The 27519-nt window shown below is 38.7% G+C and overlaps 1 protein-coding gene across 2 annotated transcripts in view; it reads right to left on the bottom strand.

Moving 5' to 3' along the window:
* Window positions 1–27519, bottom strand: part of atp11b (ATPase phospholipid transporting 11B (putative)) — a 59867-nt gene that overhangs the window by 29289 nt on the left and 3059 nt on the right. For both annotated transcript variants that reach the window (XM_046049466.1, XM_046049465.1), the window contains exons 2-18: window positions 21966–22082; window positions 20504–20593; window positions 17865–17945; window positions 17401–17508; window positions 15411–15539; window positions 10764–10867; window positions 9672–9719; window positions 9069–9133; window positions 8765–8846; window positions 8514–8664; window positions 7211–7408; window positions 4828–4986; window positions 4332–4519; window positions 1907–1975; window positions 1674–1747; window positions 1372–1475; window positions 325–506 (exon numbers count right to left, since the gene is read on the bottom strand). In XM_046049466.1, the coding sequence (XP_045905422.1) occupies window positions 325–506; window positions 1372–1475; window positions 1674–1747; window positions 1907–1975; window positions 4332–4519; window positions 4828–4986; window positions 7211–7408; window positions 8514–8664; window positions 8765–8846; window positions 9069–9133; window positions 9672–9719; window positions 10764–10867; window positions 15411–15539; window positions 17401–17508; window positions 17865–17945; window positions 20504–20593; window positions 21966–22082 (1949 nt within the window). The remainder of the gene's footprint in view (window positions 1–324; window positions 507–1371; window positions 1476–1673; window positions 1748–1906; window positions 1976–4331; window positions 4520–4827; window positions 4987–7210; window positions 7409–8513; window positions 8665–8764; window positions 8847–9068; window positions 9134–9671; window positions 9720–10763; window positions 10868–15410; window positions 15540–17400; window positions 17509–17864; window positions 17946–20503; window positions 20594–21965; window positions 22083–27519) is intronic.

Below are 27519 nucleotides of genomic sequence, written 5' to 3'. Positions count from 1 at the left end.
CTGGCTTCTGAATAATAGTCAATCACCTATTCCATATAGTTGCTGTAATTTAAGCCAGCAACTCTTAAAACAGAATCATCTTCTTCCTATTTATGCATCAGTTAATACACAGTACATTGCACATACACAACTATATCATAGGCGAGCAAAGAGGGTAAGCTAAACACAACCGGTACTGCTTTCTGTTTGGAATGATAAACTGATAAGATTTCTTCTTGACGTTAAAGACTTAAAAATCATGGGACATATGCATAGCCGGATGAGAACATGTTTTCAGGAGAAACAACACCCAATATATTCAAATGTATTCGTTAGTCTACATACTTGTCCTCAACCCCCGTTGCTCCCAGCAGCTGCAGGTCTGTCTCGATGTAGCTAAAGGCCTCCTGCAGTCTCTCCTCCCTCTGCTGCAGCGCGGTACGCGCAGCGTTCAGACGCCTGTCCACATCAATGTACTCCTCTGGGCTGAAGTGGCGACATGCTACCACCAAGGTCCGCAAACCTTTCTACAGTGGGAGGAGGAGGGTGGGTGATGGGTAGAGAAACAGAAAAACAGGAGAAATGAGTCATAACAAAACAAATGATAAAAAATTATTCATGTCAAAATAAAAGAATAAGTGTGTAGAGAGGAAAGGTAAACGTGAGGAAGTCAAGAAGATTTAGATAGGACAAAAATGGAAAGGGAGACAAATGGAAGAAGAGAGAGAAAGAACAGAAAACAAATTATCAAAGAGTTGATTTAGATCACAAAACCAGCCAGAGGGATAGATGACCACAAATCAACCCAGTCCACAGCACAGACTCCTGGGTACTGACGTCCGATGACATGACGTGGGTGCTGGATATGTGTGTGTTTGCATTTGTGTATGTATGTGGCTGTTGTGGTGAAAAATTTATGGTCTAATGGGAACAGACAGTGACAGAGCCAAAAGTAATCACTACAATGCAGGGAAATGCCAAGCCTACTCACATAGACACACAACTGTGAACATGTGGATCAAGAGGCATTTCTGAGTCAGATATTTGAAGATGTCATTATAAGGTTGAAGAGGATTGTTGATGTGGCAAGTGTTGTATATTAAGTTTATTCAATGTGTCTCAAAAGATAGAAACATCTGCTTGTCTACCCTCCTTGGTATTAGGAAAAGATGATTTGATTGTCATTGTGTACATGAAGTACATTTAATCTAAAATAAAAAAATATGTACTTTAACTCCAGATTGTCTGCATATTCAATAATTAAAAAATTATATGTTCTGCAACAAATGCTGACTTTTGAACAGATGTGTATAGTAGCAACAGGTACAAGCTGTTACAGAACCTATAGAAACAACACACATATTTCCAAAAGGTTTTTACAAATATTCTTACCAAGGCAAACTCGTCAACGTGCAATCTTGTCTTTTCTATCTCACCACTGGTAGCGAAAGGTAAAATGGCTGACTCGGCGCCCTTGGTGAACAGCACATTGCCTCCTTGAAAGGCCAAAAAGCAAGAAGATATGATAGGTAAACATTTACAGAAATAAATATTAAATCCTTTAATAAGTAAATATTATCCTGTTTCTGTTTCACTATATGATCCAATTGCTTTTCTCAAACTTTCATCGTTAATTATGCAGTCAAACTTTTGTTTATATTGCTAAAAATACTGTGTAGTTAACGTGGAATTACCTGTGGGGGTCTGTAGTATGACGCTCATCCTCCTGCGGTTAGCATCAAACTCTAATACATGGAGCAGTTTATATCTGAGAGAGCAAAGAGGGATGCTCATGTTAATCTCACTTTGGACTCACAGGACAGACTTTTTCACATGTAGCTTAAACACACCATCTTTCACAATCAATATGACATGCTTTTATTTCATGGGTAATTGTAATTTCAGAGATGCACAGGGTTGGAAGTACCTCTCTGACTTTCCAAATATTTTGATCTCCATGGTGTCTCCAATGGTGCCACTGAAGGCCACTCCGATCCTTAGGAAAACAAATCAGCAGTCAAAGCTAGAATTCTTGGGTGAATGGACAATTTGACCTTTACAAACTGTGTGAAAATCCAATTTGGAGTTTGGGAGATGTTAAAGGTAATTGTGCCATTCGTGGCCCTATTTTAATAATGCAAGCTAAAAATAAAATAATAAATGAACCACTAAAATCCAACATCTTGGGCATACAGAATAGAATACAGATTTATAATGGACCTGTTTGGTGTCGAGGTGTGTGTGGTTTTGTAGCAGCCTGCCTGGTTTCATTTGCACATGATTTGATCTAGGAAAACACAGTGGACCACCGTGCATTATGGTACTGTGCAAAAAGTTAAGACTGCAGATATGTCAACATATGTGTCCTACTGTCTTCAGATGGCTGCAGGGATTTAATTAACTGAAGGAGAATATTTTTATACAGTATAAATCATATTGATTTACAGATAAATGCAGACTGCTTTACTGGCATTAACCACATTAAACATTAATTTTTGAGTTATTTTTTAAGAAAGAAAATTCTCTGATTCCAGCTTCTTGATGGAATATTGATTGGAATATTTTCTTGTTTCTTTACTCTATGAATATCATTGGGTTATGCACAAAACAAGACATCTGAAGACTTCATCTTGGGCTTTGGGAAAAAGTGAAGATGATTATTCATCATTTTACAAGTTACAGCCCTACTTTGCACTGCCTCATTTTTCCTGTTTACGCTTCTTCCCAAAGAGGCTTGCACTAATTGCTGCATTACCACAAAAATAGTGTCCTCAATCATTAATTCATCCAGTTATTAATCTTCTTCAGGGTCAGGGGCTGGTGCTTACGGTTATTGGCATGTATTTAAGGTTTAAAAGGTGGGACAACCTAAAGAAATGCAGGTGAACAAAGAGAAAACCTAGACTCTAAACAATGTAATAACATCTAGGATCTACAATGAGACACAGCATCAAACCAATGGATCTTACATGGTTTAAACACCAGAATGCAGTTCCAAAATATGTAATCCCTGTATGTATTGTGTAATCTGACCACTGGTGTCACATTTCAGTAAAAACAATTACCTATAATATACAATCAATGTACATTGTCGGCCATTGTAATGGTATTGTAACATTAACTGAGTGTTATTTATTGTGGTTATGAACCAACAGTGTCACCTTTCGGTTTAAATCAACACAGTCTGTGACTCAATGGAGCATGGAGACAGTGGGTCATGGGTGCAGCCCCTCACTGCTAGACATAATTGAATTTGATGGTGTGAAAACTACATTGGCTTTGTTAAACAACACAGTATGACAATTTAGATGGGTTCTACACAGCAACATTTCCTAATAGTGTATATATATATATTTTGTTTTTTCCTCAAAGGAGGTTTTAAAGCTTTAGCTTCCTTCGCTACTATTTATCAATAATGGTACTGGTCACTTTCTATTAATGTTTTTCCCCTTTTGAGCTATTTCACACACAGTGCTTGAGGGTTTTCTCATTAAATTGTTGCTTGCACTACTTTCCTGTGACAATAAAATGAACAACAAGCTAGTAAGAAAAAGTCAGCCACTGTCTTAGTGCAAAGTACTTCAATGTCCCTTAGCAGCTGACGCAATCGGAACAAGTAGTACGGCAAGTGAAATTTCAATGGCCAGGATTCACAAGAGTGTAATGATCAAGAAATGGAGTAGACTGAAGAAAATGGTCATCACACATAACCAATAGCTGTGATAAATTTAATTTTCTTGCATCATTGAGGCCACCACACAATTAAGTAAACCCAGGAATGTACACATTTCCTGAGTTGTAACAATCACATACCCATGCAATATGGTGAAACTACAAGCTCTTATGGATCACCACAATACACATGGAAGATAGGGGTAATTTTTCTCAAACATTTCCTTCTCTCAACTTTCACTGACTACTGTGTTTCTTGGTTCCTTTCAGATTTTAGCTGTTGACTTGTTCCAGCTACAGGTGTGTGCCCAACCCTGCTTTCAGTAATAGAAATAACAGAGATTGGCACTGCTGGAGAGACCACAGGTTCAGGTACCTTATTCTCTACAATCCACGCCATCACTATAGAACAGTGCAGACACAATCCAGGTTTGAAAATACAAAATCCCAGTACCACAACCAAAGGAATATAGCTGCTGCTAATTTTATGTGTTGTCACTGATCACAGAGCACAGCTACTTCTAATTATTGCAGGTATGTGTCAAATGAGTTTGCACAGGCTGCGTGCCTGGTGAGCCCCATTGCGTGAATCAGCTAGCTTAGCTGGTTCTTCAACCTGTGCACAATTTGAAATTTAAATAAGAGGAGAAGTCTCTTAAAGAAACTCTATGTAACCTTACCTCTTTGTTGCCTCTACTAAAGATTTCTCATCCGGTGATGAGGCGTAGTATTCCATGTGATTGGAAGAGAAACCATTTGCCTGGGAGAATGGGTCTCCTCCCCCACCCAGGCAGTCTGGCTGGTCGTAGCTGATTTGAACCGTGTGACACAATGACACTGCCTTGAGAAATAACAATTCATCACCGATCTGGATGGAGAGACAACAGGGAATGATGAGAAAGGAAGGACCAGAACCAGTCACTTCATTTTCAAAAAGCAACCTCTAACTGTAGCAGAGGTTAATTTGGGTGAAGAGCTTATAATGCACATCCTGTATGTTTGCACATTTTGTGCATAGTCTAATTATCTATTGTTGGTAAAAGCAATCCCTAACATTTGAGGTTGATTTGTTCATATGCTGTGCTTGTTTGATGGCAGCAGTGAGAACAGCTTATATGTATGTACAGTACGTGTCTGCAAAAGAAAATAAATGTAATGCGTATGTATGCGAGTTACCAGGTGAGGCGTAGAACCATCTGGTGAATCGTCAGTCATTCCCTCTGGTACCAGTTTGCCGTTAACTTCCCGGTACTTGATTCCATTAATTGAGCACTCACGGAAGTGCATCTCATTTTCTGTTAGCGTACCCGTCTTATCTGTAAACACATACTCCACCTAGGAAACAGAAAGACCAAATCATATAATAGAAACTTTTATCTTCAAATCTATTTAATGATGTCTGTGATGCTATATGTATTTTTGTTGTGTCTGGCTGTGTTTGTTTTTCTTTCTATCTGCTGTACTCAGTTCCCTCTTACAAAAGAGATAACCTGATTAAATAAAGGTAGGATATGAGGGAATATCTTGTGGAGGAATAACGTTCATTATAACGTCACCGTTACAGAAATACATTGATTTCATTATACATCAGGGTATATACAGGAATCCTGTAGTAAAATTCAATACCTTTTTAAGACCTTTTCAAGACTTTTTCAACATATTTCAAGACTGCCGCGCCACTTTGAGCTGTAACCGATTAAATCAGCCACACACCTTTAAAGTGGATATTTTTGAGTTTTTAAATAGTATAGGCCTATTGTTCTCTGTGTGAAGGACTGGTCTGATTTCCTGCGAAAAGCAACTGTCTTACATAAGCTATGCCGTTTATGTACGCAATATTACAGCAAATCATGTAAAACAGTGTAATTTTGTTTTAGTTGGTTTAAACTAGATAATGTAAGCTTGCCTGCAATGATATGTGTGATAACTTGATCAATACAACAGGAGGGAACAAAGATGAAGAGAATAAACTGAGTGATGAATAACGTAACGTAGGCGGTGTAGCACAGGTACAACCTGGAGGAGGAATTAGTCTAAATGACTGTATTAGTATAATATTATAACATTAAGTTAAAAGTACATTGTTAACTTAATAGTAAACTGTAAGTTTGATTTTAATATATTCATTATGTTCAATATAATTTCATATAATAGTATATAACTTACTACTATTGTAATATTAATTCAAATTACAGCTGTTTCAGTTTGGGGTTGTTTTTTATTCATTAACTTTGTACAAGAAAAATGCTCCAGGCTACGTGAATCTCCAACCTTGATTTTATGTAGGCTACTACCTCGTCAATAATCATAACTGTTTATGCAGAACACTGAGTTCAACATTTGTTTGACAGTTTGTTGCAGCACATCAAACATTTTTTTTTAAATCCCGCTCCATCTAGGCTGTGATTGATCTGTGTTGAACGTGTTTCATTAAAAAGCAGAGATTTAGCTAAATAGCCAGCTAACGTTAGCCAAACCCACACGCTCCTTTAATTTTCCGTGTTGTCTTCTGTCTTACCGATTCAGCTGCTGGCGGCGCATCTCGCTCCAGTTTTTCAGGAACGGGGCTGTTCAGGTGGCCACAGAGCGACCGGCCAACCGGGTTAATCCCGTTACTATTGATCGCCACTCCGACTATGTTTCGGACGATTAACATTGCAGGTCCGGCGGGGTGGGAGATCACGGTCGGTTGTATTCGTAAATTATTTTCCGGTTTGCACGGATCTATTTGTTGGAGCGTTTAAGAGAGAAATAGGCGCTCGGTAGATCCCTGCGCCTAACGTTACAGAAACGAATCACACAGTCGCTTCTCTCTGCCTGTCTAGTAGTTTTGGCTATGCATTATAAATAAATATGTTCATCTACACTTTTAGCAAACAAACTTTTGGACAAACAGGATTTTCACATTGAAAAAAATATCTTCAACATTTAAAACCTTGTTAAATGGCGATAAAGATTTAATACTTTTTAATGGCCTTAATTTTCGCTAAATGTATTTATTACCTTTTAAGACTTTTTAAGACCCCGCGGACACCCTGATACATGCGTCAGCGTGTAACTATGAAATTCTGCGCCCGGTCTAAGCAATGATTCCCCCGGAGAACAAAAAAATCTCACTTACGACCATCTCAAACCCCTCAAAACTGTTTTTTTTCCCCACGCATAGGATTATCAGCAGGAGGAATGTGTTGTCATTATTAGTGCTGTTATTAGTCTGTGACTGTCTGTACAGTCTGTAAATCGTTTCAGTTATTTTTCACTTCCCCACACTGATGTAAAAGTACATTTGCCAGTTGTCATCTTATTGTATTACTCCAGAGAGGAAATAAATCCATGTCAAGTCAAGTACTTCTCCAGTTCAGGGAAAGGGTTGAAATACAGTGTTTAAATTAATCTGTGCCATAGCAATCCTTTCAAATTTAAGTTCCAGTATTTTTCTGATCTGGCATCTGACAAATAGTGTATTATTATTTAGATTTTTTTTTCAGTATAATAATCCAGCGGTGTGTGTGTATCTTTACTCCCTTGCTGTATGTGTTCCTGCACTTCTATTCCATACCTGTCCCAGCTCCTCATTGAGGTCAGAAGTGTTGACCTGAGCTTTCTGGTCACTCTCCTCATGGTAAAGGTCCAAATCCCAGCCTATAAAAAAGGACCCCAGGAACTTCTGCATCTCCACAGTAACGTACAGCGAGATGGGGATGATGAAGTTATAGAGGACCAGAAATGCCAAGAAGTCTGAGATGAACTTCAAGATCTAAAGAAGGATATGAGTAAAATTTATTAGAATGAGACACAAGAGGAGGGCAGGTCAATGAGGACAAAAATGAGGAGTGAAACAAGACAGTAAGATAAACCAGTGTCACCTACACTTCAGGATAACAAATGTAAACACTGAATTGTTGTTGGAAGCAAGATGGAGAGAGTTATAATAGAGATATAGAAAAAACAATTGAGGGGGATGTGAAATTTAAATGAACTTTTGAAATGTCTACATGAATTATATGAATCAAGTGTCCAAGGTTTAATTGCTCAAATTGCACAATCGGTCTAATAACAACTGTACATACACTTACACATTTGGAGAAATGGGATGCCTACGTTACACCAATATTTTTTTGTTTTCTGATTCCCTATTTGCATCCACATTTAAAAGATTTAGATTGCAAAATAAATGTGTTTAATACACTTGTGAACCACACAGACTGATGGTGTTTCAGCAGCTATAGAAAAAACAAGTTTGACATGGTAGACCTGTAAATTAGCTCTGACTAACTTACTTAACAAAATAAAGAAATTAAACTTGTAAAATTAACCCATTTCTGATGTCTAGGAGCAGGCAGGAAATATAGAACAGAAAATATAGTAGCGGGCTAGCAGGTTTCTGGAGCACCTGTTATCCTAAGTCTAAAAACACAGCCATTCATTGCATTCAGTTGCTAGTATTCCTCTCTCTGTCTCCAGGGAGAAGGGAAGTGATATTTCCCCTTTGTCTCAATACATAGATGCTGCTGTTCTCTCTGACTAATTAGTGTTGGCAGGTAGGCTGTTAGGTCGGCAGACTTGCCCCATGAAAGGCACTTCCTCTCTTATGCCTCGTCACAAAATCTACAAATCCTAAAACCACCCTACCAGCACCCTTCTAGGATGTGCTTACATGTGTAGGCTCATCTTCATATCTTCCTATTAATTTATGTCTGCAGTAGAGAGTCATTATTTATTATTTGGCAAGTAGATGAAAGTGGAAGGAAGTTGAATGTTGACTTATCTTACCTTGTCTTATCTCTGCAGCTTATAATCTGTACTACTTACAAAATCAATAAGAATACATTCTCCTAACGCTTAATGCAAAGCAGACTAACCGGACTGCTGTTTCTCTCTTGTTCTGTCTTTTGGTTGTAGAAAGGCTCGCCCCATTTGTCCTCAGCCTGCCAGGCGTACTTCAGGATGGTGCTGAGGATGGCCTCAAACAGCAAGATGCCCAGGTAGATGATTAGAAAGGTATTCATGGACCTGACACAGGAACATATTTTAAAGTTGAATGTTAAACTAAGCATATCAGCATATAGCAGCAATATTTTCTTTACTCTGGGAGACAACAGAAAGTGCTCACTTCTCTACTGCAGAGCGCTTTTGGGACTTGCACTTATAGTTGAGGGCCATCTTGGACTCCATCCCTGTGTAAACCGCCACACCTGCAACAGTTGGTTAAAGTATTATACCAGGCTTGTGGGAGATTAGTCCATTAGACTACTGGTTGACTCATGAATTCCTGCACAAGACACCAAAATCATCCATGTTTCCATGGTGATCATGTCTTCTCTTTTTTTTTTCTTTACCCCCTAGCTGTTTGCCTCTCAGGTGGAGGATTTGCTTTTGCAGGACCCTTTCTTTTGATTCCAACTGTATTGACTCACCATAAATCTCTTTGGTATTTTTCAACCTGGCTCCACGCAGTAGCAAATTCTCTGGACCCAACGGTCTGACATATAAGCAAACAAAAACAACATAAATACAGCGAAAGATGGATGTGGCTATAACATTTTGGCACAAACAAAACACATAAGGAATGTGATATAAACTAAATCAACAACTAAAATAAACTCAACAGCCTGTAAGACTCATGCATCTTCTAATCTGTACATGTAATTAATCATTTTTATTTAGCTGCATGTTTTTTTTCCGGTGGCATAGCAGTCCAGTGCTGTTTAAATATCTCAAACAGCTAAGTCTCTTTAGACCAGTGGTTAATCATGTTGTAACATTTTGTAACCTAAAAATAACTAAACACACAGACATGCTTTCCTGTTTCACCCTCTACAGTCCCATTTATTTGTCTGATTGCGACTTTGGTGCCAGGCCTTACACTAATCAGAAGGCTGGTTTAATGTGGTTTGCTCTGTACCAGCTGGCAAACAGGAGAGAAGCACTGCTGTGCATGGGGTATCTTCAGCTTTTCCCGACAACATATAATTATCAATTAAATTTTATGCAATGCAACTGGATAAAGCTGGTCTCACCTGACTATCTCCTCTCCATGCTGAGTCACTGTAATCCGACCGACAAACCTGGAAAACACCACGAGGCATTTTAGTTGAGTGGGGTGATAGAGACAGCAACTACACTAACATGCACACGGAAAACCAGGCTGCTAGAAGAAATTCTAGAAATACAGGAAATCTGAGACACCTGGTTACTCGGTAGTCTACAGCTTTTCCTTAACTGTGAGAATGTGTCTCAATGTTAAACAAAAAAAAAAACTGTTCAGAGGAAACTGATACATTTTTCCAATTTCCGTTTTAGTTGGATTTTGGATTAAATTATATGAAAAACAAGTATGTATTGGACCAAGTACAGATCTTTACTTTGATCCTGCTGCACTGCTGCCACAGCAGTCCTTTCCCTGTCTGGAGTGTCTGTTGAGCACATGCACACTGGTTAAGAATAATCCCATAAGAAACCTGGTAAAGCGTATACAATCAGGTTCTTCCAGCAGAAGTCTACTAATGTTTATCTTAATCCCTTAATCTGATTAAGGAAACCAGGTTTCTGGTTAATATGATGTTCAAGAAATGAGATTACTGTAGAAAGCTGACAAAAGCTGGGTCAGGTATGTGCATTTAAACAGAATTAGTGTTAAGAGAGAGACACAGCAACCAAGAGTGGGGGAAGGGAGAAAACTGCCACCGAAACAAACTGCCTGATCTAAAAATACGCTGATCAATCCTGAAGTAGCCAGCTGAGACGGACAAGAGGAAGAGGGGTTGTTGAAGAGGTGATGAAGCCATCTCACCCCATAATCCACTGAATAACACATTTCTGGCAGGGCATTTCTAGTGGTTTTTCACAAAGTATCTGGACACTTCCAGGGTTACTTCGGGGTCCCCAGAAAATGAAATTAATTAAAAGTATTATGTATGTGTACAGTGTAACAATTAACAGTTAAATAAAAAGCTAAAAAAATTTATAAACACAAAAATCTTCCTGAGGATTCTAAAGGCACACTCTTCATTTCTAATACAAATACGCGTTTACTTGGGAGTATTCTTTCTTTATTGTATGTGACTTCACACTTGTCTTTTCATGTTCTCACTAGTTAAGATGCCGCTTACCTGTACAGGTCAGCTTCTGGCTGTTGACACTCCACCACAGCATGCAGAGCCTCCAGTTGGGACACAGACTGACACACTGCGGTCTCCGCCACAGAGTAGTGAGTCTACATACATACAGGGCAAAAGATACTTTTTCAGTTTACAAAAACGAACACGGCAAACTCATGAACAAATAGATCTATAGTTAGAACAAAAAGCTTCCTATTTAGAAAACAACTGGTTCGGGAAGGAGGCTGCACCTCAACTGTTTACCTGGCCATACAAAGGAGGGGAATGCCAGCGTAGGGCGAATGGGTAAATGGTTGGTGTAGGTTACTATTAACAATGGCCATGTTTTCATCTAACTGTCATGCGAATTTTAAGCGTACTTTTGAAATGTCGCAAAAAAGAGAAAAAAAAGAAATTGTGAAATATGTGCGTTTCCATCAGCTGGTTTGGAGCGAATAAACCAGGCTACGGCAAGCGTAGTTACGTCAGTAGTTGACATAACACATGGCTGTAATAAACAAGACGTATGTGTTCCAAACCAGACACAAAACCAGTTGCATGAACCTGATGGCCATTGATCTTAAGAGAAATGGAGAGAGGTCCTCAGAAATGTGTTTCAAGAGGGCAAGTTGCCAGCCATGTCTCCGCATGTTATGCGGTAACTTTTACTGTCCTGTTTTCTTTTTCTTTGTTTTTAGCTTTTTACCATTGCTTTTAATTTAATATTTACACGGTGAGAAATGAGTAGGTAATTGAGTGAAAAGATAATGAGAGTGAGATTGAACAGAGTGAAGGAAGTGGTCTTAAATCTCACACCTGAGTGATTTGCAGGAACCTCTGTCCACCTGTAAACGCGCAGGTGGGTTCAGAGTATAACTGGATCAAAGTGGCCTGCGGAAAAACATGTCCTGGTTTCTCTGTAGTGTTCGAGGGTTTTTGGAGTTTCAGTGGACCCAAAGATTGCTATAGACCGGAGTACAGACTAACTAGAGAGAGTAGATTGAGTGTACTTCTCTGTTTATTCTCTTTTCAAAATAATTGTAACTCAATTATTTGCTCAACACCTCAGCCTGTTTTTATTTTCCATTTAACTCTTTTAACCCTGATTGTACACTGCACTGTAACGTTTATTATATTTCAATGTGTATTTTTTTTAATTTCCCTATTTTGCTTTTATGTTTTATGTAAAGCACTTTGAATTACCTTGTTGTTGAAATGTGCTATACAAATAAACTTGCCTTGCCTTGCCTTATGGGAATATCCGGTGTTATGCCGAGTTTTGCATGCCTGCCGAGAATTGATGCACCTGATGATGATGAGGGCTACCTGCCGAGATTTGCATCCACCTCTTTTCTCAGCACAAATGAGCGTTAACAGCTGCGAGTTGCATGAAATTCTCGTCAGGCACGCAGAACTCTGCACAATCGGGCAAGACGCCGACAGCAGAAACAGCTGATTAGTTGTGATTTCGCTACGTCAGACCTTATTCGGAAAAAGTGTTTCCAACTCCCATTTACCGCATTTACTCTTTTTCGACAAAGGCAAAAACTACCTCAAGCGAGCGTGAATTTTGCTGTTTCCATCAAGCTTTTCTAATGCAATACATTGATGGAAACATGGCTAATGGCAACTGAAACTGAGCAGATCGTGATGTAGTTACATTTTTGGGGAGGTGTGCATCAGGCTATGATGTGGGGTATTACCTACGTAACACATACTACATATCTGCTGCCACATGTGAGAGAGGACAACAAACACTGGCAGCTGCTGTGCCATTCATCAAAAGCTTTGGCTTTAAAACTTCATACAACAAGAGCCAAACAAAGAAGCACTGAATGCAAAATAGGTTAGTAACCTGAGGTTAGTAAACATATTAAGCTCAGCATTGGCCATGCAACGTTAGCTTGCTTCTTGCTTTAGCTATGTCCTACGAGAGGTTAACTCCAACTGTCGTTCGTTATGAAAAGATGAATGAGCATTTGTTTGCTTGCCAAACTTGGATGTCGATTAATGTAATCATTTACGTCCCGCTGGCTGCCATCACGTTAATTATTAACGGTGGCTGCGAACAGGTTACAGGTTTATTGTAAATCATGTAACGTCTCAGATTTATATCCTTATAACGTTACACTGGGTTTGAGAACCTGCAGTTGGTGCTGACTTGCATTAGTTTATAAGCTGTCATTAATTGCATTGCACATTACATGGTTGTGCTCTGTAAATGAAAAACAGGTTACAGCTACAGAATCCCTTATAGCCATGCAGTTTTCTAAGAAGCCTGGATTGAACGCAGCAAGTGATACAACATTCATTATAACCACGAGTAACTTGAGACTTGACTTGGACTCTTGCTCAGAGACTTCAGACTTGACTTGGACTCTAACTCAAAGATTTGTGAGAATCTCTGCTAAACACCCACCATGCGGTATAAATAAACTAACAGCAGCAGCAGTGTGTTGTTAGAGAGACAATTAAGCAAAATAGCCTCTGGCAAGACTGTTGGGGGTAAACCCTATATAATCAAATCCAAGTAATTTGAAGACTTTTTCATGTATATACCTGAAACACACACAAGCTGGCTTTAGTCATGTGACAGATACCCAGAGGTCTGCCAACCAAACTCTATTTTCTGACAAATTAAAGACAGATTCCCAGTATATGCAAACAATTTCTAATAAACAGCTTTTAAATTATATTGTTCTCTATCTAAATTACAGGTTCTCACCATACATAGAGCTTTAATATGGGTTCCATTAGCATCAGTATGACATCAAATCTCTTTCCCTGTGCAGCACTGCCACTATCACTGTTGAGTCCATTCATCAAAATCCACTTGCAGTAAATCCACCATTAGTAGTGCTATGGAGTAAGGTTTTTATGAGTGGGTCACCCTTTTGTCTGAATCATGCACACATGTAAGGATGAACATGTCTCCCAACAATGTTATTCACAGTTCACACCATTCCACTGATCAAAAGTTGGTGGCAGTAACTACAGAAATGCAGCAAATGGTGAAAGGCATCCTAAAAGCGCTGCCAAGCAAATATTGTCTCGGTGCTATTTGTACATATTTAAAAAAGTAAATATGCATACATCTGGTGCAAAAGTGGCCCTTTTCTATGCAAACGAGGCACATTGAAAAAAAAGTCCAATTTACAAACACCAGTGCTAATAGCCACATGCAGTTAGAGTGAAAGTCTTCAGAGAGTTGGTGGTAACTGAAGCACATTTATAAGGGGCATCATGCACAGACTTTCTAGTAATCGTGTCAGCGGTGAAGAAATGGCAGACATAGTACAATACCTGATATTCACCACAATGAAAATGGAAAACATAAAACCTACTGCTGTGAGAAGCAGAGATGATGGTTATGCATTGTAACAGTCCAGCACACAGCAGAGTGGGAGAGAAAACCGCTCAGACGCATCACTGACAAAACACTCAGTACAGAGTGAGTCATAGAAAAACAAGGGCTATCCCGCAGATAGAAACAAATGAAAGAGGAGGGGGGTTAATAGATAATTAGAATAGTTATAATTGGAATACATTCTCTTTCAAATCGAACATTTTAAGATGAAGAAGAAGTTTTATTCATGCAGCGGCATTTATACAATTTTTTAATGTTGCTTAACTATGTTGTGTGAAAGGCTACTTCAGTACACTAAGAACAACCAAACAAATATTACTGGGTCCACTCCAGAAAATTTGCAGATGGATGTTTATCTGATGCAAAACAAGGGCAAACTGCACCCCGCTACAAAACTTTGTGGGTGTGTATGCGCTGTAATATCATTTGCACAATAGCTTTTGTGAATCTGACATTGAGACAGGGCAGATAGCGGTTGCAAATAATGCATGGTTCATGGTACTGTCAGCGGTCGCAATTCATTATGAATTCGCCTGAATGTCTTTATTGAAAACCAGTGAAAGTGAACTTTTTTTACTGAATGTACTGAACGTACCTTTTGCTTATTTACACTCCAGGGGGCACTTTTAATGGAGCAGTTGGCTTGCGCAGTTTTAATTGCTAAGATTGGTTGTGGATATGCAGCTATCTTGTTTACTCAATCAAATGGTTGTTTGCACTTGTAATGGAAATTCTATGTAGAACACGCTGCTACTGGTTAAGCTGTTAAAAGTTTTCATACCACACCAGTTTTCTCACATATACTCCAGTGTTTCCCATACTTTGATTTACCTGCCTTTTTTACTATTTAAAATGGGTAAAATCTCATTTCTTTGTAGAGGCCCACAGCACATTGTTTTGCTCAGCCCTTCCTTGCTTAGCTCTCAGACAGACCGGTCTCTGTTGATAGCCCCTCCTCTCTGTGTACACTCTGAGCTGGGCAGTCGAGCTATGACGCTGTACATAGCTGCTAGTCCATATCAACTGCTCACCAACTCTGACTCTGAATGTGTCTAAAGGGCTCATCCTAAGGAGGAGCAAAGACAGTCTGGACCAGAGGTATTAGCAAAACAGGGTACCTATAAACTTCCAAAAAACACATATGGGAAAGTTGAACAGTCCAACCAGTTCTTGGCACTGAAATATTTATAGAGGAGCACCTTATATGGGGTATATAAGCTACCACCACAAATAGGATCTAATTCTGTGGGAAACACTGTACTCCCAAAGCCAACACACTCACACACACTGACCTTAAGGTTGGTCTCTCCATCAAGGCTGGCTGTGGTTATGTGACAGGTGCCCTCTGCACGATCTGACGACAGCAACACCAGGTCAACTGGGAAGGTCTCATCTTTAGCCACACGAACAATGTCCCCCACCTGGACAGACAGGCAGAAACACACACCCACACACACACACAGGTTAATAATTTTTAAGTTGTATGCCAAAATTTACTTAACTGTATTCAACTCTCACATTTCTGCTGATGCCCAGCGACTTTGTATACCTCTGTGCCTTTGTATTCAAGCCCAACTGAAAAAACATGTAGTTATTTTTGTAAACAAAAATAATGTTTTTACATGTATTATTAATAGTTTCATATTACCAATAGGAAGAAAAAGGGTCCTTTGGGGAAATATTATGAATGCTCCATTTCTAAGATGGCTGGAGGGGTGTGTCAGTGTCTGTGTAAAAGTAGCTATCTAGCCTGCAAACTGGCATTAGCAGTACACTTTTCCCGGGTGAATGTTTGTTTGGGCGCTCATTCAATAAACTAAAGTGCAGGACAACAGTGCTCAGTCAAAATAATGTAAAACTAGGGGGCGCCATACTGAAACCGAAAAATATTAAATATACATTTCCCCCCTCACTGAAAGTCATTGACCTACAGGAAAATTAACTGCAAAGACAAATAATGCCAGTCTGTCCAATACAATAACATGAACATTAAACAAACAGTGGCATTTGTAGAGACTCGTATTACTGCAACAAATGCATTACTCCATTCCAACATTCCAATTGCATGTGTTTGTAATACTATGAATGCCCCAGTTTCTTGCAATCCTAACATATGAAACAGTTCTCTTTTCATTGACAACCATATCTTATCAGGCATGCAAACTGGTCAGGGGTGAAAAAGATGAGAAGAATGCAAGCAGACAAATGCAAGCAGAGAAACATACAGAGACAGTGTAAGAGCAGCCTGTTTTAAGGTTACAAATTGTATAGAAAATGTGCCTTCGTCTACTGCAACAAAAGAAAGATACCGACACGCAAGGGCGTCACTTTGTGTTGAAAATTAGTGGGGACATAAGGTTAGGGATGTGAAGATACACTTAGCTCACAAGATGTGGCGATGCACCTTATTGATGTGACAATATTTTAATACTATTTTCTATAAATCATCTATGCTGAAAAAGTATTTGTGTTGGTGGGGTCTGGGTGTCCTCCCACAGAAAATTTAGAGCATTAAACACTTAATTTCCTGAATTCTGGTGAATATTCTGCACAAATTTCTGCCTTTCCTACATCAATTTGTGGTGGAAATGTTTTTACTTATGTTGTTATTGTAAAGGAAACACTTCAGGTGGCAGGTGAAAATTTAAAATCTAAAAATCTAACAGAATATAACGCAGTATGGCTCTCATTCTATGTTGCTTTCAGAGAGGTTTCTCCTGTAGATCAACTTTCCTCATGTAATATCATCCCTGCTGGGTCAGCACACATGCGGACATGATTTAGTCTTCCCTCCTCTTTTGTCATGTTCACAGGGAGAGAACGGAAAACAAAATGTCAAGAAGTTGTTAAAGGTACTGATTAATGCTGCACATTTTTGATAAACTTGGCAACATTACTGTATCAGACAGGACAGTTAACATTGTAAGCTAGCTTACTTCTATCTTACAACAGGCTTGCTTTCTGACGGAAAGCTTGTTCGACCCATTTTGGTTTCAAAATGGTAAATTTCGCCAAAAGGTGAGGAGTTTGCATGCCTGATCTTATATTATCTTTCTATACAGACGAGCTTTACAGAAAAACCACTAGCACTGGGAATAGCTAGCCAAGCTATGTTTAGTTAGCTATGGCTGTTGACTGTGAGCTGTGAAAAGCTATTATTAGTTGGGTTTTAGGTTTCCCCCATGAACAAATATATAATGCTTTGCATTGCAAGTAAAGCTCTGAACTGGTATAATTGGAATAATATATAATTCCATTAGAGTGTAGCTTTTGTCATCTTACCCTGATGTTTTTGGATCTTGTCTGGACCAGACTTCCACTGCGAACCACAAAAACTGGAGCCCCATTCACCTCGTTGTCCGCCTTGTGTCTCAGCCAATCCTCGTAGCCCTATGAAGAAATTAAATTCATCATAACCGATCCCATACAGCAACTTCACAGTGGAATATAGCATTATTGAACAACAGTGATGATGCAATGCTGGCAAAACTGATCCTCATGGATCAACTGAAGTGTCTAATAGCTGCTTAATTTATTCCAAAAGCATGTTTTTATATCAATGGCAAGCTAATTCCTGGTTAGAGAATAAAGCATCCTGAATCAATTGCAGCTTATTCACATTTTCAGATATTTAACATTGTGACTTTGTTTCAATTTGCAAAATGTAACTTTAATACAACTGCATGTATGTTAGTTCCTATTTTACCCCCAACAAAGAGGAAGCTATCGTGTGCTTGTGTTCTCACCTGTTTTATTGCAGTTACTGTGATCACAAAGAAGAGAGGCAGACCACTGGTGACTGGGGATGTTGGGGTGTCTATCATTAACTTGAAAGACAAATACAGAGGCAGGAGTGGTATGATTTAAAAAAAAAAATAGAAGTGTAGAGGGGGAAAAAGTGACATCAGACACTCAGTAAGAGTGGGTGTGTCTTGTTGGACATAAAACAAACAAACTACAAAGACAACAGAGAGAAGTAGTGGCTGATGTGTCAAACAGGAAACGCCTACAACTTCCCCTAAAGGTTAACAGTCACTTCAAAATTACAGGCACGCACGAACGCACGCACACACAGGGAAGTTAAAAGCTTCATAAGCAACATCTATTAAACATTTCAGTTTTCCCAACCTTACCTGAATCAGTAAATAACCATTTGTTCTCAGTGGGTTATACATGTTTTCCCAAAAACTCCAGTGGTATAAAAAATGTAAACCGAGGTACTGTCCTCTGCAAATGTTTAAAAAAAATCTTTAAGTGCTATTTTACTTTTGATTCTTAAATTTTTTTGTCTTTATTAGACATTTGATATTTGACAGTTGATGGTTTAGGACAGGAAATGAGAGGTGACACAGAGGGGCATCTAACATGCAACAAAGGTTATGTGCCACTCTGCCACCATGGTGCCCTATATAAAACATTTTTTGTAGACTAGCAGGTTACTAACAGTTTAGAGAAGTACGGACCATGGAAGCACAGTTGTATGTCCTCTTAATGCTTCTGTCATTACTTCCTGGATTACATGTGATTGCTTAACATTACACGAAGATTGCAGTTATCGTCTAGAACGGCATCTGCTTCCTGGTAGTTGATTTTTAACACAGAATATGAGAAATTACTGATTTTTTCCATTCATAGGCTGTATGATTCACATATTGTTTAGTTAGATAGGCAAGTAAAAATGTACTGTATCTCTTAAAGGTTCAATAGGTAACTTATATAGAAATAACATGCCATATGAAACTGTCACTACAGTATATCCTAAATCAGGTTCCTATGGCTCCTCCTAATGCCATTTGCAAGAATTCACTACGCCCGCGGCAAAAGAACCAATGAGAGCCAATCACTTTCAATGTGTCAATGTCAATCACTGATTGTGCACATGCTGCACAGCCCCCCTCCTCACGCACGCTCTCACTCATAGGTGTCATTTACACTGACGACGCTGGGGACATGTCCACACCACTTTTGAAAACATTTACTAAATGTTTTTTGAAAATTAGCTTGTAACAAGAAATGTTAAATAACAAAAGAACATTCTATGAGAAAGTTTTACTTACACAATAGGAAAACAAAGGAAATGCAATGTAAATATAGAAGAAAACAGATCGGCCTTGTCCAAAAAAAAGTAACTTAGGCTAAAACGAACACCGAACACATGAATTTTGTTTCCCTTCATGTAAATAAGAGACATTTCCACCATAAATTGGTTCAGAAAATGTCTCTAGAATGCAGGAAATCAAGAGTTATATGCTTAAAATCTTCTGGGAGAGGACCCCTAGACCCCCCAATAAAAAAGCCTATTTCATCAATGAATATTTCTTCAAAATAGCATTGGAATAGCTTGCTGTCTTGTTCTCGTGACTCCAATATTATGCATTCTCACATCTCGTGGACTGAGTGTTTTGTCACACCCCTAATATGAGCCCTTAAATGTCCCCACCACTTTTTAACACAAAGTGATGCCCTTGCTCTCACTCAGTCAAGCTCAATATCTTCAGCACGCGGCTTCAGAAGTTTTGCAATTATAATGGCTGAGAAACAGCAATGAAAGAACTGCCCATCCCTCAAAAAACGTGAATGAACACGTCCTAGCTCAACACAGAGCTTCAGGCTCTTGGTGCGGTTTAGGGCTCGCTCTCCCATGTAGAGAGGTCCACGATCTACCATTGCTGTGAATAAAAATGTTCCATTGGAAAGAATGTTTATTACTTAGAATTGTTCATTTTGTTTATTATTATTGTACAGTTAATATTGTTAATATGCTTTATGACAATAAAACCACTTAAATTGAAGTTAAACAGAGATGACGCAACTCTCTGTCTAAATGGCTCTGGAACAAACGTAGCGACGAGCTTATGGTGTCCAAGAAAAGTTTCTGATGCTCCATTTGAAAAAGAAACTCTACAGTCAGAGGAAGCGTTAGTCAAAAAAAGAAACCATCAACAGACAAACATGGATAACTATTTGTGTAGCTTTTCCTTGATCCTCGAGTGTGTTTAAAATGCAGGTTTCAACAAAATTTTTCTTTGCTTGTTTTAATAAGGGAAAAATTCCATCTAAGGCCATCCAAAAAGTAGTCAAATTGGCACTTGCTGGTTGAAAATAGATCCTTTTTAGTCAAGTCAACTGCTTTGGCTTCACTATACAAGCCCAAATAAATTAGGTGAAGCCTGATTTGAAATTTGAAAGCCAAATCCTACATTCAGAACAGGTTGAATGATGCATAGTGAAGGCATGACTCTCTAGAAGTTCATCAGTCACTCACTGACCCACAGACACACAATTACATGTGTATTTAGGGCAAGAAAACCACACTTGACTCGTCACTGACTGAGAACATGTACCTGCAAAATAGTATTGCGTGGGCATTTATGAGTGTTATTACCTGTACAAGGAAGATAATGAGAAAGTAGAAGTTGGCTATCCTTCTGAACTGCTCAAACAGATTCTTTGGGACAAAATTCCAAACTGTATACTGAAAGAAAGAAAGAGAAAAAAAAAAAAACACATTTAAGAGAAAGACTAAGGAAAGGTTATTTAAGCCAGGTATCTGAAGGTTAGAAATTGTACTCATACATTTTAAATATTCATTTAAATTTATGAAATCCTCAGAATGCTAGATGGAGCACTTAGGAGTTGTAAAATGTATATATACAAATATACAAGGCAGGTAAAACTAGCCTATTTCTGGCTGGCAACAATCCAACTATAAACAGGTACATAATAAATCAGTTTTTCATACTTTTCAAAGCTAACTTTGTCAATGTTGCTCATTGGCAGCTCCAAGATAACAGTATGTAGCATGGCATGAGTAAATTCTGAGATATCAATCTTCTGGTAAGTGGTGACATTCACACAGCATTCTCCAGATTACTGCTGTTTCAGAGACTGTTTTTCTTTCACTCTTAGTGTTAAGTTTCAATTCATCAGTTCCTGTGCAGCATGGTTTTAAAAGAATAGTTGATGGGAGAAAAAAAAAAAGTGTGGCTGCACTTTTTGGTTTACTCTTTTTACAAAACATCTTTCTTTAAGGAACTTTAACAGCTTGCTATTACCTTAAGGTGAAAGTCATCCCATTAGTACACAGCTACACCAAGAGTAATCTTGTATTGAATTGAGCGGTTTCTGTCTCTTAAAAAGAATGACTTAAAATCAATTTAATTCAGACTCAGGTGACTTAAACCCTAAAGTCAGTCATCTAATCAACTGCCTAATCAATGACATCACTGCTGGTGGCAGGCAGCAACCTCTTTAGATTATCATCCTTTTATCCAGTCAATCTTCCAGCTGACCAAGTGATCCTCTCACAAACACAAAATTTCATCTTGTTGTCACCCTCCCACCACACCACAGTTCAGGGTGAAATTTTCTAAAAACTGGTCAAACTGTTGCCAGAAATCAGTCAATGAGTTTAGAGTTTCTGTAGGTGACACTTTCTTAAACCATGGCCATGCTCAGGCTCATGAGAAATGTCATGGTGCATGTCAAGTGCCTCAAACTCCATAAACCACAAATAAATACATAAAATACAAAAAATAAACAGTGCTTCCATCACATCTCATTTACACTTCTGGCTAAAGATGAAAAGTGTTTTTTTGTGGTGACGACAAAGGATTTAAGAACATGATTATTGCATTTAGGTGAACAATAAAGCAAAGATCTGAAGATTTATAATATTTGTTAAACATTTTTCAAGAACAGAATTTGTACTTGCTTTTATTATGTAGACAATACACAATAAAACTATATCAAGTAAAGAACAAATTTACATATTGCCTAACATAAAATCTTGCAGTGATAACATCAAGGAGAAAATGCTGAATATAGGCTTAAACAACATTTGATACCTTGGAGGAAATTATTCTGTTGTCAGCAAAGCGTTGTGGTATGTAGTGGCCATGCTGGGGGAAACGGTTTGCCACATAAACTGTCCTGGTTTCACTCTGATGAGGGGGGTCAAAGCCCTGAGGGAAGGGAGGATATATGAGAAGAGAGAGAGGGGGTGGGGCAGAAAAGGGGAAGAAGGAGACAACAGGTTACTTCCATAATAACTCTTACACATTTCATTTCTCATTGTACAACTGATATAAACAACACCACCTTAGGGCAAAGTGTTGATAAAAGCGGACCTTTGACCTCCTTTCATGTACTCTAATGTAAAGCGGACACAATTAGTCGATTAATTGATTAGATGGACAATTGACAGAAACAACTACAACTATTTTGATCACATCGTTCAAATCACTTTTCAACCAAAAAAGTAGAGTTATAACATTTTTTAGGCAAACTCAGAGAAATTATCATATGAATAATTTACATATTCATTAGTGCCCTATAGTGATACCAGTAGAATTGTGCACAAGACAGTTTTTTTAAACACAAGATACAGGTTAAGGCAAATATTTATAGCTTAACTGTCAACGTCTTGTGTCCTTGTAGTAAATTACACACATGGTCACTGCCATTAGAAAGGCTAAAGAAGTTAATCAAATTATAAGAATTTCCATTTTGTCAAAAACATGTGAAACATAAATACAAATTCCTTTTTTGCTGGAAGATTACTGATATTTCAAGTGAATCGGAATTATAAGCAATTGACTGAAATGATGAAATGGATAGTGGTAAAGAGGGACAGCAATATTATGACCTTATTTTAAAGTTGTTTTATTTAGTTGGCATTAAGCAGAAGCATGACTAACCCATGAAAGTCTACACCAAACTAAAATCCACCTGGGGCAACTTCTTGAACTTCTATTCAATGTGGTTTCAGTTACTGTATTGTTTGGCTTGTAAAGTCTTATCTCTATGGGCCATTATTTTGTCAGGTGCAGCAGAGGTTAGTTTGGGACGTAAAGGATTCTATAGTGAAAAACGGACACAGAAACACCACACTACACTAGTGTCATACTACTTACTGTTCAAAAGCATGGTAAACTTCTCTTGCTTTTCTACTGTACATTATTGTATGTTTCCATTAAAATGCAAATTTCTGAGTAGCCAGTCAGATAAGTGAACAGTAATACCTGGTTATGTTTGACCAGCAAGACACATTTTTCTGGTAACTGACTGACTTTTCTGGCTCCAACATCATTTCTGGTATTGTCCTGTGCTTCACACTCTGCTTGACTGTTATACTAAGAAGGTTAAAGCCAAGTTCCTGCAATCATTTGCAATTTTTAAATGACGTAGGTCCAACACACACACCCATACGCACACACAGAGGAATGTATCCGGTCCACGTCCCTCAAACTCACACAGATTCACCTCTGTTCAGGGAGGGACGCGTTTAAACTATTACTGCTATTCTGTTTCATTCTCTCAAGCTCTCTATCTGCTGATGATTTCTTAATGTTTATAAATAAATGCACCACACCTAACACCTAATGCAGAATGACGACACCTTTGTTACCCTACTACAGTCATATCAAATTGATATCTTTAACTTTCTCACCTGAACATAAATACTTTTCTACTTAGGTCAAGGAAGTACAGGTATGTCTGAAAGTAGCAACAGCTTGAAAGTCTTGTTTTCCCCTCTTACTGATGCTGTAGACTAAATTTACAAAATTCACGTAAATATTTTTCCTTTACGCATACAGTACACTTTCTGTCATCGACTAGCATTAAAATCAGTGATCTACTTTTAGGAATGAAAACAGTATGTTCAGGATTTTCCATTTCCGCTGATCCATTCATTTCTACTTTGCTCTCAGCTTTCAAAAGCTAGTCCATGTGGGATTTCTTTACCCTCACTTTTGTCTAACTCCAAGCACCCAGATATTTTTCATCTCTAATGTGTAGTCGCCGCCGCCAAAGGCTGATATTTTTTATGAGCTCGAAAAATGCCGCTTTACTTCTTTTTATCAGTCTTTGAACAGAACTCTACAATATTTCAGAGAGAAGGTCAGCTGAGCATGTACACCATGAAAAACCTTTAAAGAAACATCCTGCATCAGAATCCCACAGTTGCATGTACAGTGCTGTATTCCTAGTTTAAAGTTGCCCTCTTCTACCAACTGCTGCGGGAAACAGGAACTTGCCCAATAATACCACGGTTTGTTAACCCTGGCTGCTGAGTGGCTCTCATGAGGCAGTTACATTTATAAGTAATACAGAATTTAAAATCAACCTCTGTGAACCTGCAGACACTGCCAAACCAGGAAGTGAGTTTTGTAAGCCAGAAATATCCACATCTAACAAAGTAACTGTTGAGTCACTGGCATTGATCAATGAGCTATTGCATCCCTGCAGATAGATTATGGTAATTTTGTACTTTAGGACAGTAAATGTCTTACTCAATACATCTTTTCACAATTCATGTAAGAAACCTTGAATTTCTCATTCCCTTTCTGCAAACAGTTTTTCAGACAGTCTACACAAGTCAGAGATTCTAACTCACCACAACATCAACCAGCTATCAGTTAAGTTGCTTAATCATTAATATGGCTGCACACAGTATCTTAAGTTAGTTTAACTGCTGGCTTATACAAAGCTGCCCAGTGTAACTGTAATAAAGATGTTGCATTGTGAAATTAAGGGAGGCATCTCACCCATTGGTTCTGTACTGCCATGCAGATTTAATAAGATCTAACTAAGGTGACATTAGCCAACAGTCTGATGAGCGCCCGGACAGCCTGTAGAGCGCACACAACAGCCTGTATTCCACACACCACCGCTGCGGAATGAATAACCACCCTATATATTTGTTACACAATCATTAATATCAGTGCGCTAGTAATGATTTTAACTCGCACACTGCGAGCACGGTAACACTCGACGCTCGGCAGCTCTCTGCATATCCAGTGTGTGAGGCAGCGAATGAGAGAGAGCAAGTGGCAGAACATGATGGTGACAGACAGTTAGCAGTAAGTTTCAGTCTGGTAGTAAACGTGCAGCATAGGCATAGACTGTATATAAGAAAGAGCGTAGGTCACAGTGTTTCCCTTAATAAAAGTCTATAGTTTCCACAACGGCTGGAAAAGTGAAGGCTGTTAGCTAGTGTTGTAATAACCAAGACCACTTTTTGATGGTCTTGGTCTCGTCTTGTACTCGACCGCATTTGTATTCGGTCTTGTCTCACTCTCGGACATTGAGGACTCAGGATTTTATTTCAAGACCAGTCAAGACCATAACTTTGGGAATATCAATAAATTGCTTTTGCATTGTCTGATTAGTTAACATCCTAACTTTGATTGGCAGTAAAACATATTGCTTCAAATGCAACCAAACCTCAGGCTTGATCTCAACTGCTCTCAGCCCCTAAAAGTCTTGGTTTTGTCTCGGTCTCGATAAACTCTGGTCTTGGTCTTGACTTGGTCTCGGTTTGGGCGGTCTTGACTACAACACTACTGTTAGCGCTAGCTAACATCTCTGCTGTACAAGGGCTTGCTCTCTGTCCCCCACACCAGACTCCAGACTTTAGGGGATAGAGCCTTCAGCGTCAAAGCCCCCACCCTCTCGAACTCATCCCCACAGAGATCCGAAATGTCTGGACACTTTCATAAATATACTAAAAACCTAATTCTTTACCAAGGCATTCAATCCTGGATGACTTTTTGTTGCTCTGTCACTGTAACGTAATGTGTAAAGCTTCCTTGGATCTGTAACGTCAGCTAAATTAGTAATGTTAATTATCAGCTGTTTGTCATTACTAACCTACTAGTCAAGGGTTGAAAACATCAGGTAGAAGCTTAGACTAAACTGGTGTACAGCTCTGTCCTGTATACTGTACATCCTGATCAGAGGAGTCTGACAACTGGTTGTTAAAGAAATGAGGGACCATGGGGCTGAGGTTAATAAAGTAAATTGGGGATGCAAACTAGTCCTTTTAAGCTAATTAGGAGATGTTTCTTTTGGATTTTAATGCGCAAATTAAATGCTTAGTAATTATCCAGGGATCCTGTATAGAAAAAATGATGCATCAAAACGCATCGATAATCGTTTTATAATCGAATCGCAGCCCTCTGAATCATAATCGAATCGAATCGTGAGGTGCCAAGAGATTCCCACCCCTATTCTTCACGTGATTTGATTATGAATGTCAGTGATGCACAACTAGTAGAGATCCCCAAGTACTCAAAGCAGATAAGAGTAAGGTAAATATCATAAAGTGTCCCATTAGTCAATCAAGAATGGCCTGATGTGAGCATATACACAATAACAAAGACGTTATACTTGAATAGTGTCATGCTGCATTTGTTTTGTGAATAACAAACAAACACACAGACAACAGATTGAGGCTATTGCTAATTCCCAAGGCATGCTTCCCATCATTCAACTCTACACAAGATCCAGTGTTTCCCATATGTTCATTTATTTGTGGCAGCCCGCCACAATCTCAAGGCTCTCCCTCATGAACACAGCTGCACAAGTCTGTCCAACACAATGCTGTCAATGTCGGAGACCCAGCATTAAAAAAGTTATTAGCAAGCATGTAAGGAGCCTATCTAATAAGGAGAGCTAAATTAATGTTAGAAAACACCTGGGTTTTCGAGGTTAGCACGCTCTATATTAGGTATTAGTCAATATCGACTGCACACGCACCCTGAGTGCCACAGTTACACAGTCATTCTGTAGGAAACAGAGATAAATACATAACTCTTACATACGTTTGCAGACACTGTTCTGCTGTCTCGAAGTACATCCACTCCATCTGTGACAGGCTTCTTAGAAAAAGGCAACAAACGGTCTGAACCGCTTTGAGTGTTTCTGTCACTCGTTTATGAGAAGGCGATAAAGCTAGCCACACCAAAATTAGGAGAGCACACGTACTCAAGCCTTTATGGTAAATCCACTGAAACGAACCAGTGCACGATACGAGAACCAAATACAACATTATTTATCAAATTGGGTCAGACTTACACATGTGGATACACATGTGACAACGTCCCGTTTTCAAACTAATATACTGAACTTATATTCACAGAAAGTATAAAATATTATTACATGCTACTTAATAACATATTGACCAGAAATGTATGTATGAAAACTGCACTGAGCCGATGACTTACTTGGCTGACGGATAGGTATGACTGGCACGTAATAAGGGCACTTAACCATTACATTACATTTTTTAATTACATTTACCACAATGTAATTGGGAAATCACAATTACAAAAAAGAGGCTATAATAAGCAGCAGATGCGGTAAAGAAGGATTTCAAAGCTTTCAGACCATTAGGATTGGGCCATGGGTTTAACATTGAATATCACATTTTTTTGTTTCACACATTTTACACGTCCAGTCCAAATTGGCCATAAGCTAAAAGAAAATAACAAGCCTCATTCTCATGCCAGTGGCAGTGTAGCAATCAAAATAAAAAATCTAGTGCCCCCATCAATTTGTAGGCCACAAAGTAATTACTCAATGCATTAGGCCTACAAGTCCCACAGTGCCTTGGAT

The sequence above is a fragment of the Micropterus dolomieu genome, linkage group LG05 (genome assembly GCF_021292245.1).
Source record: "Micropterus dolomieu isolate WLL.071019.BEF.003 ecotype Adirondacks linkage group LG05, ASM2129224v1, whole genome shotgun sequence".
NCBI classification, from domain to species: Eukaryota; Metazoa; Chordata; class Actinopteri; order Centrarchiformes; family Centrarchidae; genus Micropterus; species Micropterus dolomieu.
The sequence above is the reverse complement of the archived record's forward strand: the minus strand, read 5'-3'. Positions and strand labels throughout refer to the sequence as shown.